The 17,955-nt window shown below is 38.2% G+C and overlaps 1 protein-coding gene across 12 annotated transcripts in view; it reads right to left on the minus strand.

Moving 5' to 3' along the window:
• RALGPS1 (Ral GEF with PH domain and SH3 binding motif 1) overlaps positions 1-17,955 on the minus strand; it is a 79,341-nt gene that overhangs the window by 12,068 nt on the left and 49,318 nt on the right. For 10 of the 12 annotated variants that reach the window (XM_059865364.1, XM_059865356.1, XM_059865359.1 and 7 more), the window contains 2 exons: positions 11,665-11,732; positions 117-243 (listed from right to left, as the gene is read on the minus strand). In XM_059865364.1, coding sequence (XP_059721347.1) covers positions 117-243; positions 11,665-11,732 — 195 coding nt within the window. Of the gene's footprint in view, positions 1-116; positions 244-1,756; positions 4,281-4,309; positions 4,625-11,664; positions 11,733-17,955 lie in introns of those variants that run through there. The other 2 variants (XM_059865368.1, XM_059865367.1) reach the window with 2 other exon arrangements.

Here is a 17,955-nt window from a genome sequence, read left to right on the forward strand (position 1 = left end):
AACACTTTTGCAATACAAGAAATGGAAAGGACAAATACTAGCATGTTCTCTGCTGCTATCTTAAATTTTTGTGACACATGTAACTGCCTGAGCATGAGACAGCCGGGATTACGCACTTGTTTCCTAGGCTGTGACTCTTCCGGTGCCTTGGTACAGGAGGTGTAGATAGACTTGCTGCTACTGAGGCATCAGGACATGTGGGTCTCCTGCTGAATTTCATAATTGCTGACATGTCAGATGGACCTAAAAGACAGCGATTAACTGGACTGATGCAAATCCCAGAAATTTCATTGGCTGGTGTGCTTAGGAACTGATTAAAATTATTTTTACAGATAACCAAATGGCAGCATTTCTGAAGCACTCTTTCTTGCCCATTAGGGTTACACCATCCATTTTTGTTATAAATTCATCTCCATAATCTTGAACTCCCTGGAGTAGTTTTTAAAATAGTTTTGCTCATACATTTAACAGTAAACTACAAAAATTCTCAGTGTCCTTACAACAGCTGGATGTGCCGAAGTGTAATATGCAGAGCCATAAAGTTGGTTTGTACTTCAGGTGTGAACAGGAATGTTCACATGTGTTTTGAATTTTGTTCACAACTTCATGTTGTGAATAAACGGTAAACAATCTGCTCATACTGACTCACAGCTTGAGCATGTAAGAAAAACCAAGGGCTCTTCATATACCTAATGGACGGACAGATGCATTACTTCTCAAACATCTATGAGCTCTAGATATGTCTCACTGCAATCATTCTTCCTCTCAATTTACAGATTTTATGAGGCCTCACAGAAAACATGGACAAACTGGTCTTGTTCCAGCTCCTCGATGCTGTTCACAAAAGGCAGGCAGTGGGGCCTTTGCAATACACAGGAAAAGAGAGACTATCATCACCCTCAGTAAATGCCAGGCTCTTCTTGGCTTCACAGCAAAGAGTTGAGATTTCACTTTCAAACACTTAGTTATGGCATTGGTGCTTGTGATGAAAGTGGGAACAGTGGTCATCAAAGTCTCCATCTGCCCCATATCTTAATCCTTGGGACAGTCCAGGTACCAGCAGAACAGCCTTTCCTCTACATTACAAAAATCACTTCTTGGAGGTTCCAGCAACCTCAGCTTAGTCAGCTTCTGGACTCTTACCAAAACCCACTCATTAAGAGGTTGACACAAGAAGAAACTTTGTGATGTGAAAAGCCATGGGCAATCATCATCAGAATCTTTGCATCAAATAAATAATACACTGAAACAGAAAAAAAACCACCCTCAAAACCAATCCAAAACACCAGCATTCCATGGCACAGTTTGACAACAGGATGAACATGAACTTTTAACAGAAATGGTTCTGAGAGACAAAACTTCCCAGGGAAGTGGTCATGGCACCAAGCCTGTCAGAGTACAAGGTGAGTCTGCTGGTATCACAACACTCTTAGTGATATAATTTAGTTTTATGTAGCCCTGCAAGGCTGGAGTTGGACTCAATGCTCCTTAGAGGTCTCTCCTTACTTGGGACATTCTGTTTCTATTTGTTATACAGGCTGCTCTCTCTGCCCTGAAACACCCTTGAAGGAAGGTATCAACTTCTTCTGTCTTGAACTGAGGATTCATGAGACACAAGAAGAAATAGGAGAACCAGTAATGACTTTGTCCCAGTAAAAGGCAACCCCCCCCCCCCCCCCAAAAAAATGCAAGATGCTTTCCTGCTCATACTCTCTCTGCAATATAGACTTATATCAAGTTGTAGGAAACAAAGAAATTAATTCCAAATTATTTGTATTTTTATTTCACCATCACCCAGACTCTGGAATTTCACTGTGAACTGGATTGCAACTATGAAAAATTGCAAAGGGTTTTCCCTAGCAGTAAGGGGAAAGATTTAATCCACAGTGTTCTGCACATTTGAGCAAACAGTTCATTATGCTGCTTAATAAATAATGAAGGGAGCCCCAAGACAAGCAAAAAAGACACAATTTCTTTTAGCAATACAGAGAGGAGGGAGAAGTTTGTTAGAGGAACCTTCAGCAGTATTATTCATCAGACCATCAATTTAGTAGGAGAACAAAGACAAAACAGTTTTTAAGCATGTTTTCTGCCTCATTCATATATACCATCAGGACTGCATTTTTGCCTGCCCATCTTTGCCACCATCACACAACTCCAAATTTGTGAAACACAACATTCATAGCGTCAGTCACTGGCATATGCAGCTTCAGAGAAGGTCTTATACCTAATGGCCATGTGCAGTTTTAAAAAATGCACTTTCAGTCATTACTTCATCCAGAGATTCACCTAAAGGCGCACATCTGGGATGTTGGAGAGGGCCCAGTGCAATGTTCCTGCTGCACATACAACTAAAATTTTGATGCATTTAGGCTGTAACACAACACTGGGAAGCTGCTTTTAGGGAAGCTGCTTCCCTAAAACCAAAGCAGTTTATCTTCCATTTCTGCCGTGGAGGTGAAGCAAAATTAGGACAAAAAAAGTATGATTATGAATGCAACTATGTGTTGCCTAGTTTAATGTAAAAACTGCATGGATTCATAATTCACCATAAGGTCTGAAAAATCTTATCTGCTGCATTAGTAGTAAGAATATACATTTCACTAAAGTCTTTTACCATGGATTTTCATTACAAATTAAAATGTATGCAGAGACAAAACAAATGCCTTCAGAAGTTTCAGAAATTATTACAAGTTCTTTAGTTTGAAAACCTCCAGTTCTTCTGATGGACTAGGTTCCCAAAAAAGGAGCTTGCTCTACATGCTTTCTTTGTAGTGCCTTTCCATCAGATACTTTTCAAATTGTGAACAGGAAAATACTTAGGATTATTGAGGTATTTATTAACTGCTAAGAAGCCTAAAATATATTGGAACTGAAACTCAGGATAAAGACAGTGGCAGCTAAAAGAGAATTTCCCTGAAAATTATGTGCATTTATCAGCAAGAGTTTAATCTGAAACTCAGCATAAACTTCGGTGTTAATATGCCCACTCTGAGGCGCGTCCCTTAATTTGGTTACAGGATTTGTTCATTTTTGTACTGCTTCCTGCTGTGTCATTCAGGTGTTTCTGATGCCAGTTCTCAATCTTGATTAAATTTTTTTTTCAAATGGTTGACATTAAGTTCTTTTAAGTTCACTGAATGCTACTGGAGTATTATTTTTAACAAGTTACTGAAACCACAGCCTGTGAAATAGTAACAATCTTAAGGCATAGTCCTAGAGGATTATCAGTATAGTGCAGTGCTTTTTCACACAGACGTTGCGCCACATGTAGAAATAACTGTTAAATTTTGTAACACATAATAGTTTAAAGGTTAAGTTTCTCACAGTGGAGAATCAGAGACCTGAAAGCAGTTTGATTAATTTTTTTCCAAAGCATTGATATGCAGCAAAACAAAAGCATGACACTGCATCAAAATTACTTCATCAGAAAGAACAGCAAAATAACAAGTCCAGTGCTGACACAATAAAGTTATTACAAAATCAAAGCTGGCTGGATTTGACTCCAGGTAGGTTCAAATGTTACTATCAAAACCTACAAAGAGTAAGAGATATTATCTAGCAAGAAATAATAGTTTGAGACTTTTCACTCTACACTCCCTTTTTTTCTCCCTCTCTTTATGGAGCATGGACTGAAATTTAATACAACTGCAACACGAAACTATCTAAAGATTGATCATTAAAAAGATGATAATTGCTTGATTTAAGTAAGAGCTTTTATTACCTGGACAGCTTTAGAACAGAAAAAGTTTGATAAACTGCCACACTCCCCCTGAAACAAATTATGTAGCATGCCTAAAAGGACTCCACAGCTCAGATTATAATATAATACTAGGGAATATTATGAATAATATTAAAGAATAATATTAGCGACTAAAATTTCAGTTCACATAAAAATATTGCCAGGCTTAAGGTGTGACACGTCAAGGGTGACAGAGTTTGTGGAAATAGGTGTAAGAGTCTTATAACTTAAGACAACAGTCCAGCTTGGCTTCCTTGTTGTTACACATGGCAATCACAATTGCTTGCATCAGTCCTGTCAAAGAAGGAAATGGACCTGGGTTGATAGACCACTGGAACAGGCTGCCTAGAGAGAGCTTGTGGAGCTTCCTTCATTGGAGGTATTCCAGAGCCATCTGACACAATCCTGTGCCATGTGCTGTAGGATGACCCTCCTTGAGCAGGGAGCTTGGGCTAGATGACCCATTGTGGTCTCTTCCAGCTATGCTGTGATTCTGTGACTTATTCAAATTCCTAGTTAGGTGTCTTCAGTGAAGAGCCTGATGGCAGAAAACAGAATGCTTTGTGGGATCGGATGAAAACAGAAATATCATCTGTGCTGGTATTATTATGGCTGGACTGACCATTTTCAATGTAGTTCTGCATCCTCCTTTTCTCCAAGGCAAGAGAAGGAAATCCATACAGTTAGCCCTGTGCTAAGGTAATAAGAATCTGAACTTAAACATCTTTACGTAGCCTTTGCATCTGCTCTGGTGCCAAATGTCTATGAAGAAGAATGGTGAAGTTTATAGAGTTCTCTTCAGCTGGCTACACTTAGTTCAGCAAGAAATCTGGGGTGCAGTGTCAGCACGAGTTATGGGGCATAGAGCAGATGACCTAATTTCTGTAAAGGAGTAAGAGACAAAGAGAGCCCATGTCAAGAAGGATGCCAAAGAGGGTAAGCAGTGAGATACTGATGACAACTCCACAGACCAAGGGATGTTTATGGACATACCAGACTGCTGAGCAATTAGCTGGGGAAGTTATGCCTGATACTGCTGATAACAAAATTCCAATACTTAAATGCATTTGGGACTGAGTTATTTTGCCCCTTTTTTCCAATAAGTGAAGTCATCTGCTACTGCTAACTCTTGTCTTTACTCTTCTGGCTCCACTCCTAGTGCATACTGTTACCATGATTGCTATTCTGTTATTTTGCCTTTCATGGAGACAAAGCACTCTTAGCAGGATTTTTCCAGTCAGCTGGCATGAACAAGGGTTAGTTTGGTTTTCATTATTTCTCAGCATCATTTTCAAGATTATGCTGACATGCACAGGAATTATGTATAAAAATATTAAAATGTTATTAAAAATGTGTTTGCATTAGGGAACGTGAGACAACTTCATCAGAGCAAGTCAAACGCTGTTCAGAGATCTGTGGCAAGAACATTTGGAAAAGTTTACACATATCCCAAAGGATCTCACTGTTTTTTCCTTTGCATAATTTTTCCATGAATAATCCTTCAAATGTTATAAATGAATGTTACTTTTGCAATCCCTCAGTAAAACATGTGAACATTTACAGTCTCCAGAGCTTTTTAAAAAAGCAGCAGGATGAGGGAGTTACAGTTCACAATTTTTCTCCACTAAAAAGCTATCAATAAACCAGTACTAGATATGCAAACTAAAAACTGATAATGAGTTGCATATTATACGATGAAGAACTGAGTGATTTTTCAGGGAAGTAGAACAGTCTCAACTATTCACTATTTTTTGGTGAGCAGTTAAGAAGTAAAACTTACTAGCTCTGTTTCTAAAAAATAAAGACATTCCAAGCTACAGACTCTCTAGTTAAATCTTCACTGTAAATTTTTACTGCTGTTTCCATTTTAACCAGTATGTGATAATTAAAACTTTCAAAAATACATACCTACTTACAAAACACACAATAAAGAACTTTAGGTTAACTTTGTGCACAGAATCAAGAATGACAGAAAAAAATTGCACCTAGAATGATGGCTATTGTAAAAGAACAGTTTTAATTTTCAGAGTATTACTTTACAATTCAACAAAAGGCTACTAATGCCTAAAACATGTAATGTTGTTATGGCTGCTTCTCAGACAAGAGCAAACTAAAAACAATAATCTGAGTTCTTGAGTGCACTTCCCCGTGCTCCTCCAAGCTCCCCAAAAGCTGTCTCACACACACTCACACACACACTCACACACACACACACACACACGTACTTTTGACTGCACAGTAAGCACACTTGAGTGTATTTCCTTCAAATGCTTCCTGTATAGAAGTGATATTTTCAATTTCAAGTGTCACTTTTATGGAATTACTAATTGCCAGCATTTGTGTTACCAGTGGAATGTGCAAACCCCAGATTTACACTTCAGCAAAAACACTGAGGTTTTTGCAGTTGGATCTACAAGGCAGTATATGGGCTTGGGTGACATCAAGACTGGCAATAAAGACATAGCTATTGTGAGAGCATGGCTGCAGGGAAACTAAAGTTTGGGTTCAACCAAATTCATTAACCAATCAGTCAAAAAAAAAAAAAAACCCAACTTTTTACAGAAACTATTTCAGGTGACTGCTGTGGAAAAGAGTCAAAAACAAAAGACCAAAACCAACTAAACCTTCAAAAAACAAGGCAGAAAAGCCCTTTGTCCTCTGTCTGGTCTATATTTGTAACATTCCTCAGGATAATAGCTTGGTAGTTAAAATAAGCATCAATGAACTAGGACATTAGACTTGTTTGGTAAGGAGGCACAGAAAGTAATAGAAAGTGAGGAAGTTAAAAACTGAGCACAATCATTCTCTCCATGGAAAATTCATATTTGTTTTGACAGAATATTCTTCTACAATTTTTGTGAAGCTTTGGTATGTTAGGAAAAAACCCACAGTACACTAATTCCAGCTGGATTTAGTGGTTGATAACACGTGAATCCACTGATTTGTCTGGTATTGATTTATTTAAAAAATACTCCAGTGAGTTGTAAAAGTTTCTCAGGAAAGTACCACAGAGGAAGAGAATGTAAACCAAAGGGTATGTTTTCTGGGAAGTCTGTAAATTTATGCGAAGAAAACTTAGTTCTTCCATTTCTGCCCTAAGTCCTGTGTAAGAAAAGCAGGCATGGTGCACATGAAGCAATGACCAAGAACTTGCACAAGGATTAGACAATCCTCATTTCCACAGAATGACTGGCTGCTAAAGCACTTAACACAAACTATTTATTAGTTGCCAAAGCAACCAGTAAAACAAATGGCAAAACTAAATGTCAAACTCAGTGTTTACATGGAAAATAATGGTGTGGGGTTTTTTTATTATAAAATGCTGTAACTGCTGTAGAGATATCACTAATGTAGTATAGTTAGTTCAGAGGGTTACAAATGTGCAAACATCCCCAGTCTTTCTTCCTTCTGTTTCTAGATTTTCAACTCCTATATATCACATACTCTACCTCCAATAATTGACCTCTTCTAATTAACAAAAATATAAGTTTGTTATGAGCTAGCTCTCAAAGCTGAATGGGCTTGGCAATATGGGCTGAATTTTACCCCAGTAACAAAGAAGAGAATATACCTGTTTCAGATTAATTATTCCACATTCCTGGTATAATGGTAACAGAAAACCTCTGGTCTAATTATTTTCCCCTCAAGAATTACACCAAGACCTACTTGGGGGAAAAAACAAAAAGGGAAAAAAAAAAAAAAAAAAAAAAAAAAAAAAAAAAAAAAAAAAAAAAACAGGAGGGGTGAGGGTCCATCCCTAACTACTGCATAACAAATGCCCCAAAATAAGGGCTACCCACAGCAGAGGCCTGGCTGTTGCTAAAATTTAATGCTAGGTGTTAATTTTAATGAAGGGGCTCATTAAAAATCACAGAATTGTTAAGACCAGTCTTTGAGTCACTTAGTATTCAATACAATTTTCTGGATATGGTAATTATTTTACCATTATTTTACCTTTTTATATCGTTTTTCAAGACAGAGTAAATATGCTATATTGCAGAGACGGAGTGAATTTGTATGTTCTGCTCAGCACTGCACCCTGAACTTTTCCCAATAACATGATGAGAAAGAGTATGCATAACAGAACATTTCTCTACTAAGCTACTTGGTGTGCAAATTCTGAGGAACTTCAGTTGCTTAGAAGGCTTACATGTACCATATATTGCATTAAATCTTTTCCTTTGTTCTGGGAAAATTTATTGAGTTATTCCTTCCAAAACAACCTAACAGCCATACCATAAATGACAAGCACCTTTCAGCTAACACTGCAGGAACAGAGATGTCTTTTACAGCTAATTCAACGAGAAACTGTGAACAGTTAGCATACTATAAGCTCTCCAGCTACATTCTCTCTCTCTCTCTCTCAGACCACAGCAAGGCAGAATGAACAGACTTAAGTTGCTGCCAAGGAAGTTGTGTGAATCACACAGTTCCCAAAAGCATTCAACTAAACTGCTTAAGGCTCCTTCTTAAATGATACTTACGAGGGACAAGAATCTCTGCAGCATTATGGAAGATACTAAATCTGCCTGTGAAAGCACTATTCACAATTATATATGCATTTGATAATTAAATGAGACCCTTTTAGCCACTAATATACAAAACATAGCTTGTTGTGAGACAGACACTTTAATCAGATGCCTGCCTCCTGTTTGAATTTACTGGAAAACTAGTTGGCAAAAGAAGTGGAAAATGGACACATGGTTTTCTCCAGCACTTTGCAAATAGAAATGCTGCAGGACTTAACTGAAAAAAAGAAACCCACAATGTCTCTGGCTACAGTAAACTGTTAATTTTTTTTTTTTTGAAAGAGAAAAAACTGGGTGGAAGATAAATTCACAGTGCTGGCAAGTAAAATCCATTTCCATCATCAACACATGCAATTGTATTTTAGAACACAAAGATGACACTCTTCCCTGCACTTAATCCCATTATAGGCTTTGGAATTACTGCCAATGACATTGAACTTTTTTTCTGTCTCTGATCTCTAAGGAGGCGGCATGTCACAGGCAAAACTCAACTAGGCTTATTGTTATTATGAATGTGTTAACCTTTGTACTATTGAGACAACTGAACTGATGGCTGGCCTTATGGGCTAAGAACCTTTAACTTTAAATCACTATTATCAAACTCCCATGCCTTAAACTATTAACTGGAACAATAAACTACTGCCCAAAGTATTTTGAGATCATCTATTATCATTGTAGCTTACCACCTGCAAAGGACTTACTTCTGGCATATAATGTCCAAAGTGGAATTAATTTCAAGGTATAATTTGAATCCAAATAAAATTGAGAGCACTACCTGTAAATGTGCTATTTTTAATTCTCCATGTTCAAATATCTCATTACTAATATTTGAGTATTTTTGTTCAGAAATATTCAAAGCTAACATATGGCAATGCTCCTATTTCCTATTTATTAATGTGAAATAAACAATAAATTACTGCCTTCATGCTTAGTTAGATTTCAAATTGAATTCATGCTAACTTACTTAATAAACCTTCTCCTTTCAGTAAAATTTATTTTCAGTAAAATGTACTGGATTCCATTTAGTAGCATTTTTCCAGCCACACAGGTGCAACTCACTGAAAAATTCCTGTGAGTACTACAAAATTCTGATGGCATTCATTGTCTAACTGGCAGTAAGCGAAAACTCTCCAGCTGAGCGAGAAATGAATACAGCAGTCCACAAAAGGGTCAAGCTTTCGAAGGAAATACTAACAGAAGAACGGAGCAATAGGGATGACTCAGCACTTGGTTTCTAGTCATCTTAATTCTCACTCTGAGTAAAGCAACCTTAGAGAGCACTAAGGGCACTGCAGATTCAGAAGGGAAAATTCACCCTCTCCTAATACTACCAAATACTATAGGATCACATATTCAATGAAGTAGGTACTAATGAACATTGCCCCAGCCATTTTTTGTGGACTCCAGCTGAGCTCACTGCAGTATCATGCTGTATTCCTTACCTAGATCAGACAAGTTCAAAATTCTCATTTCCAACTTCAGAACTGTATTTTTAATTGCCTTTTGTGAGAGCTCTAATAAGATGTCAGCCCTTGATTAAGACTTACAGAGTACCAGTGATGATCACACGCCATGCTGCTAGGACTGATATTATATTCCATAATCATGCAAATGAAGTGTTAACATCAAAGTTCAAGAGTTGAGCATGCAGACATGAGTAATACAAAGTAAAAGCCAGAAAATAAAAAGAGTTTACTTGTCTGCTTTATAAATGTAAGAAAGATGTAACCAAATGAGAGGCAATGACTTCGTTTCAAGTCTCTAGTATGAAAAACCAAATCCTCACAAAAGCAAAAGAAAACGTGGCATGATGTGGTGGGTTGACTTTTATGGCCTGTCAGTACTCCCCAGCCTTCACAGGACAAGGTGAAAAAAATAAGATATAAAACCTTTGTGGGCTGACATAAAGGCAAATTAACTTTAAAAAGCAACAACTGCATGCAGAAGCAAAAGAAATCAAAAGAAAAATTTATCATCTACTTCCCATCAGCGAGCAATAAGAAGCCACAGCCTAACCCAAGCATTGTAGCACATGCTTAGGAAGATAAACACCTTAATAACAAATGTCTCGCTCCCCCCTTTCTCTTAGCTTTTATTGATGAGTGTGTCGTATGGTATAGAATATCTCTTTGGGCAGCCTAAATCAGCTGTCCTAGCTATGTACCCTCCCAACCTCTTGCCCATCCCCAGCCTACTGGCCTTTTTGGCAGGCTGTTGGGTTTGGAGAGATAGCCTTGCTGCAGTGGGCACTGCTTAGCAGAAGCCTGGTAACTTATCAACACCTCTCCAGACACAGATACAGAGAACAACACTGTGATGGCTCCTGGGGGGAAGTTAACTTCCAAATGCATTTCTGTATGAAGAAATTGTTCATTACCAACTACTTTTGAACTCATCTAATAAAAACCAAAAATATCCTGTGAACTATGCCTTTATGCAGAAATTAATAATACTGAACATGAAGCAGGGAAAGGAAAAACACCTTCCTAAAGAAGCTGAAGACCAGGTCAAATGTTTATCTGACTCTGGGAATAGCAATCACAATCCTAGGACAAACAAGAAGTTCCCTATAAACAACTGGTCATTTGACAGCAGCCAACATAAAGAGCTGGGAGGCAGAGGAAAAACACATGGGCTTTTTCTTTGTTTTACATTTAGCATCTCCCTTTTTCTTTCTCTCATTTACTTTGCCTTTCATTGGTGAGAAAAAAAGACATTTTGAATGCCAATTAAATTAAATAAACGCATGTCAGATGTGGTCTGGACTCCTTGGGGTTTTTACATTCACACATGGTTTTACATAATGAGACAGAAAATCGGCCATTCAGGTTCAAGAGATTAAAACAGAACAGCTTTTGCGATAATGGCTCATATAGCAGGAAGTACATTTCACATAGCCTGATGTTTGTTTAGTCTGGTCATAGCAATAAACAGCAAATTAGCTTTTGTCAACTTATAGATGGTACTCTAGTTTTCCAGATGTTTCTAGAAGCTATTGTTGCTACAAATAGTTTGTCCTCCTGCTGTCCACAATGAAATTGTCTCAAATGTATGTGATCACACACACATTTCCTGAAGGAAGAATTTCCTGTGTTATTCACTGCATTGTTTTTTTTTTTTTTTGTACTGTAAGAGGGCTCTTTTTTCTTCACTTATTAAATAATGATGGAAACGCAAGCATTTGTAAAAAAAATCCCATAATCTGACACCTGTTCCAACATCAGCAAACACTCTATGACATCCCTTGAACCGGAACTGCTTTTATACAAGTCAGCAATGTTTCTTGTTGACTCATGCTACTGATGTATCTCTGGGTTTTCCCATATACTTCAGTAGAAGATTTCTGTAATTTAAATTATTTCCTTACTCAAATTTTCAAATGATGTTTTATACCTGCAAGATCTTCTTTGGAGGAAACCAGTCGAGGAGAGCTGTTACCTGGCTCAATTCTTAAAGATAATCTGGAAAAACAAGTTTTTAGAGAAATTAACAAAAAAAATTTCTCAATAAAAGTTGAAAGAAATTGAAGAAGTAATTATTTTGGCAGTGCTAACTAGGAATTTTACTTTCTTGGAAGTGTAGTTATTTATTCTGTGATGTAACAAAACAATTTTTTTTTAAAGTAAATCACTGCCTGTAAGAACCCAGAAAGAAAGTCTGAGGAAAGTCTATGAAAGCAGAAAGTGAAATCATTGTTTAATCCTCCCTCTCAGTTCAAAAACATAAGTTCATTCAGCCTTTCGCCATAGGGGAAAAAAAACTCAAACAGTTAGTAATTATATACAAACCTAACATTTTTATTCCCTCTAAACATGAAAGCAAATTTACTGTTACCATGTCGAAATGTGCACACAGAAATATCTATTTTGTTACTGTGACTTACAGAAAAGAAGCTTAATAGAGCAAAATGACCAACACCTAATAGTAAAAGAAAGTGATTAGAAGAAAGTATTATGTGCCACGCTGCCTCACTCCATGTGTTTTATTTTGTACTCGCTCACTCTTGTGCTCTCAGCACTTCAACAAATCTCAATCTCCCAATGCACATCACTTCTGCCATTTGTCAAGTTTAGGCAGTCTTAACTAGACATTCATGGGTCCTTTGCTCTGTACAAAAGGGTACTTTTGTCTGACAAAAAGGTATGAAGGACTACAATGTTAAGTAAATTTTAATGGAATAAGCATAAATCCAAAGGAAATAACTGCTGTCATTGCCCAGCAGTGAACACACACAAAAGCTGGAAAGCTGCAGCACTCTGCTGTGCACCCTAAGGAAAGGCTTTTTAACATTAGATAAAAACATGCAAATGGGTGGAGGGGGAAACCTATGACAGCATTTCAAAATACCACGTATGGCTCAGCCATCATTTTCCTTATTACTCTTTACTGGGAATACCTTTCAGTTCCTTCTCTACAATATTCCAAAATTGTCAACTACGTTTTGGTGTGAAGTCCGTTAACAAAGCTACAGTCCTTTTCATGTTTTCGAATTTCTATTCTTCTGACAGTACTAGATTCTTTTAACTACCCAAATAATGTATTTCAAGTAGGTAATGAATCATTCCTTTCTGGACTACTTTTCTTTCTGTCCACTTGATTTCTGTGACCAGGAAGAAGTAACATAACTCTTCTAGAGAGTTACAATAATACAAGTCAGTGCACGACTCAAATGTTGATCACATGGGAATTTCTTTTCAGTATGGAAAAAAGACAAAAGAACTTAATGAAGTCCTTAATGAAGATTTAAGGCAAGTGCATTTTTACACCTTCTTTAGTGACAAAAGCAAGTGAGATCAATTTCCATGCAACTACTTGCACTATACTATTTCTCTCTCTTTCTGTCTAAAATTATTCTTGTGAGGAAAAGAAGAGGAACATAACAGCAGGAAGAAAAACCTAACACCTTTATGTTTTTAACAAGGTTTTAGGAAGAGCTATGCTATGATTACACCATTTATAAAGCACATGTGCTGTGTGCTGCACTTAGAAATTCACTAACAGAGCAAGAAATGAGTCTTCAGGGCTATCAAATAAGATTACATCACTCTCCGTTGGTCATCTCCCCAGAATATGGGAAGTTAGATAATGCTGGTTATCTGTTTGGTTATGTTAAACTGCACTCTGAATCTTAGCCCTTTCTCAGTCTCTGAGAGTTTGGACGTCAACTTCCATGATGCCAGAATTCTGCAATGTTTCCAGAAAAACTAGAATGCAATTTATCTGTTTTCAACCTACGAAAATACAGAAGGTATTAAAAGAAGAACAAAAAAATACGAGCCTAAATGTATTTTGATAAATATAAAACACTCATGCTGACACGTTATATTTAAAACAAACTGTTCAGAAAAGGGAATATATTCTGACAATGAGATGTCATTACTGAGCCACCTTCTCCTCTATTCCCCCTCTCCTCCAGAAGGCTGGAAGCAATCAAAAACATTTTTTATTTCCAAGAAGAGATACTGACAGTCTGTACAGTTTCAATCAGTCCTGGCTTGTTTGCCACCACCCAAATTCAATTTTGCAATTCCTCTGACACTCCATTTTCCATGGAGAAGCACAAGCTCCACACATGCACACACATGTTCAGTGTTTCCCAAAGAGGAACTCCTGAAGCCAGAATCTGTGGCCTCTGAGAGGCTTAGTGTGATACTTTCAATAGATTCGTGCATACTTTGAGACCTGCTGTGCTTACTACCAACATGCATCATCCATATGCTCACACACCTAATGACACTCTCACAGCTGAATGTTCAATGTCAATCACTAGCATTACTTTAAATAAAAAACTACCTTGGTTCCAGCATGTCTAATAAACCACTCAAAAGGCATAAAGACACTCTGTTTTGTGTTTGCCCCTGTGTAACTTCAGAAATTCATCTCGCAAGTTACTATTCTGTGATATTCATCCAATATCACAGCAGTACTAGGATTTATTTTTTGTTTCAGGAATCCTTTTCAAAAAACAAATCTTTGTTTTACCATGGTAAGGAAGCCTAGTTTTAGTGCATGGTCTAAATGTTGACATATGAAATTTCAACATTCCAAAATTATACTGCAAGAGTTCAGCTAAGAGACACATCAGGATAAATCCTAGATATAAGCCTCAGAAACTGCCCTCAGAAAACTGAAACCTCAAAACTGAGAAGTTGGTATTAGTAATCTAAGCTGAAACAAAAACTGAAAGTAAAATCTCTAAGAAAAAAATCAGCATAGAGATTCACTGAATTAACAAATACCAATCTACCATAGGAAATTAAGACAAAGCTTCTACAGGAACAGGCACAGAAGAGTATGTGAAGGCTTTGTTCTCGGTTTGTAGAAAGATGACTGAACTATTTCTGTTTTTTCTAAGCCTGATACTCAAAATATTTTCTGGAACATGTTAGGGCAGGTATGCTCTGAAAAGTAAGATGGACGGACCTCTATTTCAACCTAGTTTTAAATAAAACTCTGCTATTGGGCCATACAGCTCATTTTAGAGCAACCTTCCTAGCAAGCAGGAAAAAGGGGAACCCAACATAATGCAGAAAATAAAATAGGGAATCAGTCTTGAACATAGTTCTTTCTCATGGAAGTATGCTCTCCAGTACAGGATGGAACTATTGCTAGGACAGTACAACCACTGTTACTCTATTTTTCTTGTATCAAGCAAGCGAATGAAGACAAGAATAGTCTTTCACAGAAGTTTAGCTGCTCCATGAGAAGGCTGAACAAAACTTATTAATCTTTGCTGAAACAAGGATGATATTAGCTGAATCAAAGTAGTCCAGTCCTCAAACCTGTCCCTTAGGGCATTTCTTACCTTTATAAGCGTACCAAACAAGACAGGTCTGGCATATCTGGAACATTCCGGGCTGCCTGTCTAGCATTTAAACAGTAGGCCCTATGACAGTAGGTTGAGCAACAGTAGGTTTCTGGGAGCTTCTGCTGGAAGGATACTGTCCCCAGGTATCCCCCAAAAATCTCCTGCTGCTGGAGAGGCTGCAGCCCATAGCTTGGACGGGTGCACTCTTCACTGGGAAACACCTGGTTGGATGACTGGGCCCAGAGAGTCGCGGGGAATGGTGCCACATCCAGTTAGGGCCAGACCCTAATGGGGTTCCTCATGGCTCAGTCTTGGGCACGGTCCTATTTAATATCATTGTTGATGATCTGCACAAGAAGAACAAGCGCACTCTTGGTAAGCTCAGTAAGCTGGGTGGGAGTGTTGATGTGCTGGAGGGTAGGAATGCTCTGCAGAAGGATCTGGACATGCTAGATTCATGGGCTAAGATCAACGATGTGAGGTTCAACAAGACAAAGTCCTGGTTCCTGCAATTCAGTTACAACAACCCCATGCATTGCTACAGGATGGGAAAAAGTGGCTGGAGAGCAGTCCAGGAGAAAGGGACCTAGGGGTGCTGGTCAACAACAGCTGAGCATAAACTTGCGTATGCCCAGGTGGGTAAGAAGGCCAATGGCATCCTGGCCTGTATCAAAAGTACTGTGGCCAGCAGGACTAGGGAAGTGACTGTCCCTCTGTACTGGTGAGGCCAAAACTTGAATCCTGGATTCAGCTCCAGGAACCTTACTGCAGGAAAGACATTGAGGCATTGGCAGAGAAGGGCAACAAAGTTGGGAAAGAACCCAAAGGATAAGGCATATGAGGAGCAGCTCATGGAGCTGGTGGAGCTTAGCCTGGCGAAAAAGAGGCACAGGGGGGACCTTCTATGCAATTCCCTGACTGGAGGGTATAGCCAGCTGGAGAGCTGGCCTCTTCTCTCAGGCAACCAGCAACAGGCCAAGAGGGAATAGTCTCAAACTGTGCCAGGGGAGGTTCAGGTTGGACATCAGGAAGATTTTTGTCACAGAAGGGGTTGTCAGGCATTGGGAAAGGGCTGACCAGGGAGGTAGTGAAATCATCATCCCTAGAACTGTTCAAGAAACAACTGGATGTGGCACTCAGTTTCCCTAGTCTAGTTGACAAGGTGGTGATCGGTCAGAGGTTGAACTTGATGATCTTGGAGGTCTTTTCCAACCTCAATGATTCCATGCTTCTATGATTCTATTTTGTGTCCTGTGGAAGAGGCAGTCTAGCCACAATTATAGCTACTGAGCCATATGGCCACTGGATCACTATGAATCTCAGACTAACAATGAAGATTTTCTTCCACCCCTCCTTTCACCACAATTCTTGCTGGAAAAGATCCAGGGAATATAGCTGCCTGGGAGGCTTACTGAAGATGAACTGCAACCAAGGTTCACTGCTGCAAGTACTAATTTAGGTACTAATACTTACTATAAGTACTAAGCACCGGCCATTTAGTACCTGCTCCCATAGGACTGGAACTAACATGGTACAGCTAGAACTTCTATAACACCAGCACTGCTAGGAGTCAGTATAGCCTTTTAATTGCCAATCAATTTCTCTTGAATGTTTTCCCATAGCATCTTGCCTTATCTGAACCTAAATTTGAACTGATTTTTCTGTAAGTCATCTTATTACTCTATTGCCTAATATGCTCTGAAGAACCAAATTAGAGGCATAGATAGCAGCCTGATTGTCCTGTCCTGACAGATAATACTGCAACACAAATAACAGTTTTCAAACTGTTTTCACTCAAGAAACAACTGTGAGAATACAAGGCCTGACCTAACAACGCCAAAAGGTCAGCAAAAATAAAATTCATAGGAATGGCTGCAAGGTATGTCTGGTTAGAAGAGGATGTGGCATTGCGCCACAATGCTACATACTGCTAAAACTGAGCAGCTTCTGCAGAAAACAGTATATGGGCTGACCAAGAAAGATCTGTTATTTTTAGGATATGACATCATTGTCAGGGGTTTTCTAGAGCATTCCTACTTGCTGACAAGCACAAATCTAAAGGAAGCACTTGGACTGGCACAAAAATATTGTAGAGAAAAGCTATGTTTATGTAAAGTGGCTGCCATATTTTCCTTCCCAGTGTAATTGAGGTTCTCATTTGGCAAAACACATGCTGGGATTCTGCCAATACGTTTTAGGACATCTATCTAAGCGTCTCTCTCCCTGACAGCCTGGTACTGAGATAGTTGTGTTCTTCATGCCAAAGGTGACACACACTTCTCTGCAGAGAGCACTAATGCTGTCCCTGGCTCAAAAAGAGCAGTCACTGCAAAGAAAAGGACAGAAGAGATTCTTACCCACTCTAAAAACTTAGTACTCTCAGCATTTTTAAAGCCTACAGTTTCTTCTGGCATGGGACCAGAAAATGCTATGAAACTAAAGGGAAACAGAGGAAAATGTGAAATCAAATACTCAAAACAAAATCCAAAAACTTCTTACCTAGTGTAAAAATTGGAGAGAAATGAGAGTTTTCTTTAAGGGTAGATGTGATGTGTTTTGATGAATTAGTTAATTCTATCAATTAGTTATATTTAATTCGTTATATTTAATTCGTTATATTTAATTTGTTATATTAATTAATTAATTAGTTTTATTCTGATGAAACAAACATGGTAGAAAATGATAATAGTTCTCCAATGTATATAAACTGTAGCAACTTTCCTGTGGTAAGAATCAAAACTTTCCCTCTTTTTAATACCTTTTGTGACTTTACTCCAGTTTTTCCTTGCCACAGTGAAGCCTGGAAAGAAAACCACTAAACTTGATTGAATTAATCTCACAAATAACTAAATTTATAAAATAAAGGATTAAATGAT

This window comes from Haemorhous mexicanus, chromosome 21 (genome assembly GCF_027477595.1).
Source record: "Haemorhous mexicanus isolate bHaeMex1 chromosome 21, bHaeMex1.pri, whole genome shotgun sequence".
Taxonomy (NCBI): Eukaryota; Metazoa; Chordata; class Aves; order Passeriformes; family Fringillidae; genus Haemorhous; species Haemorhous mexicanus.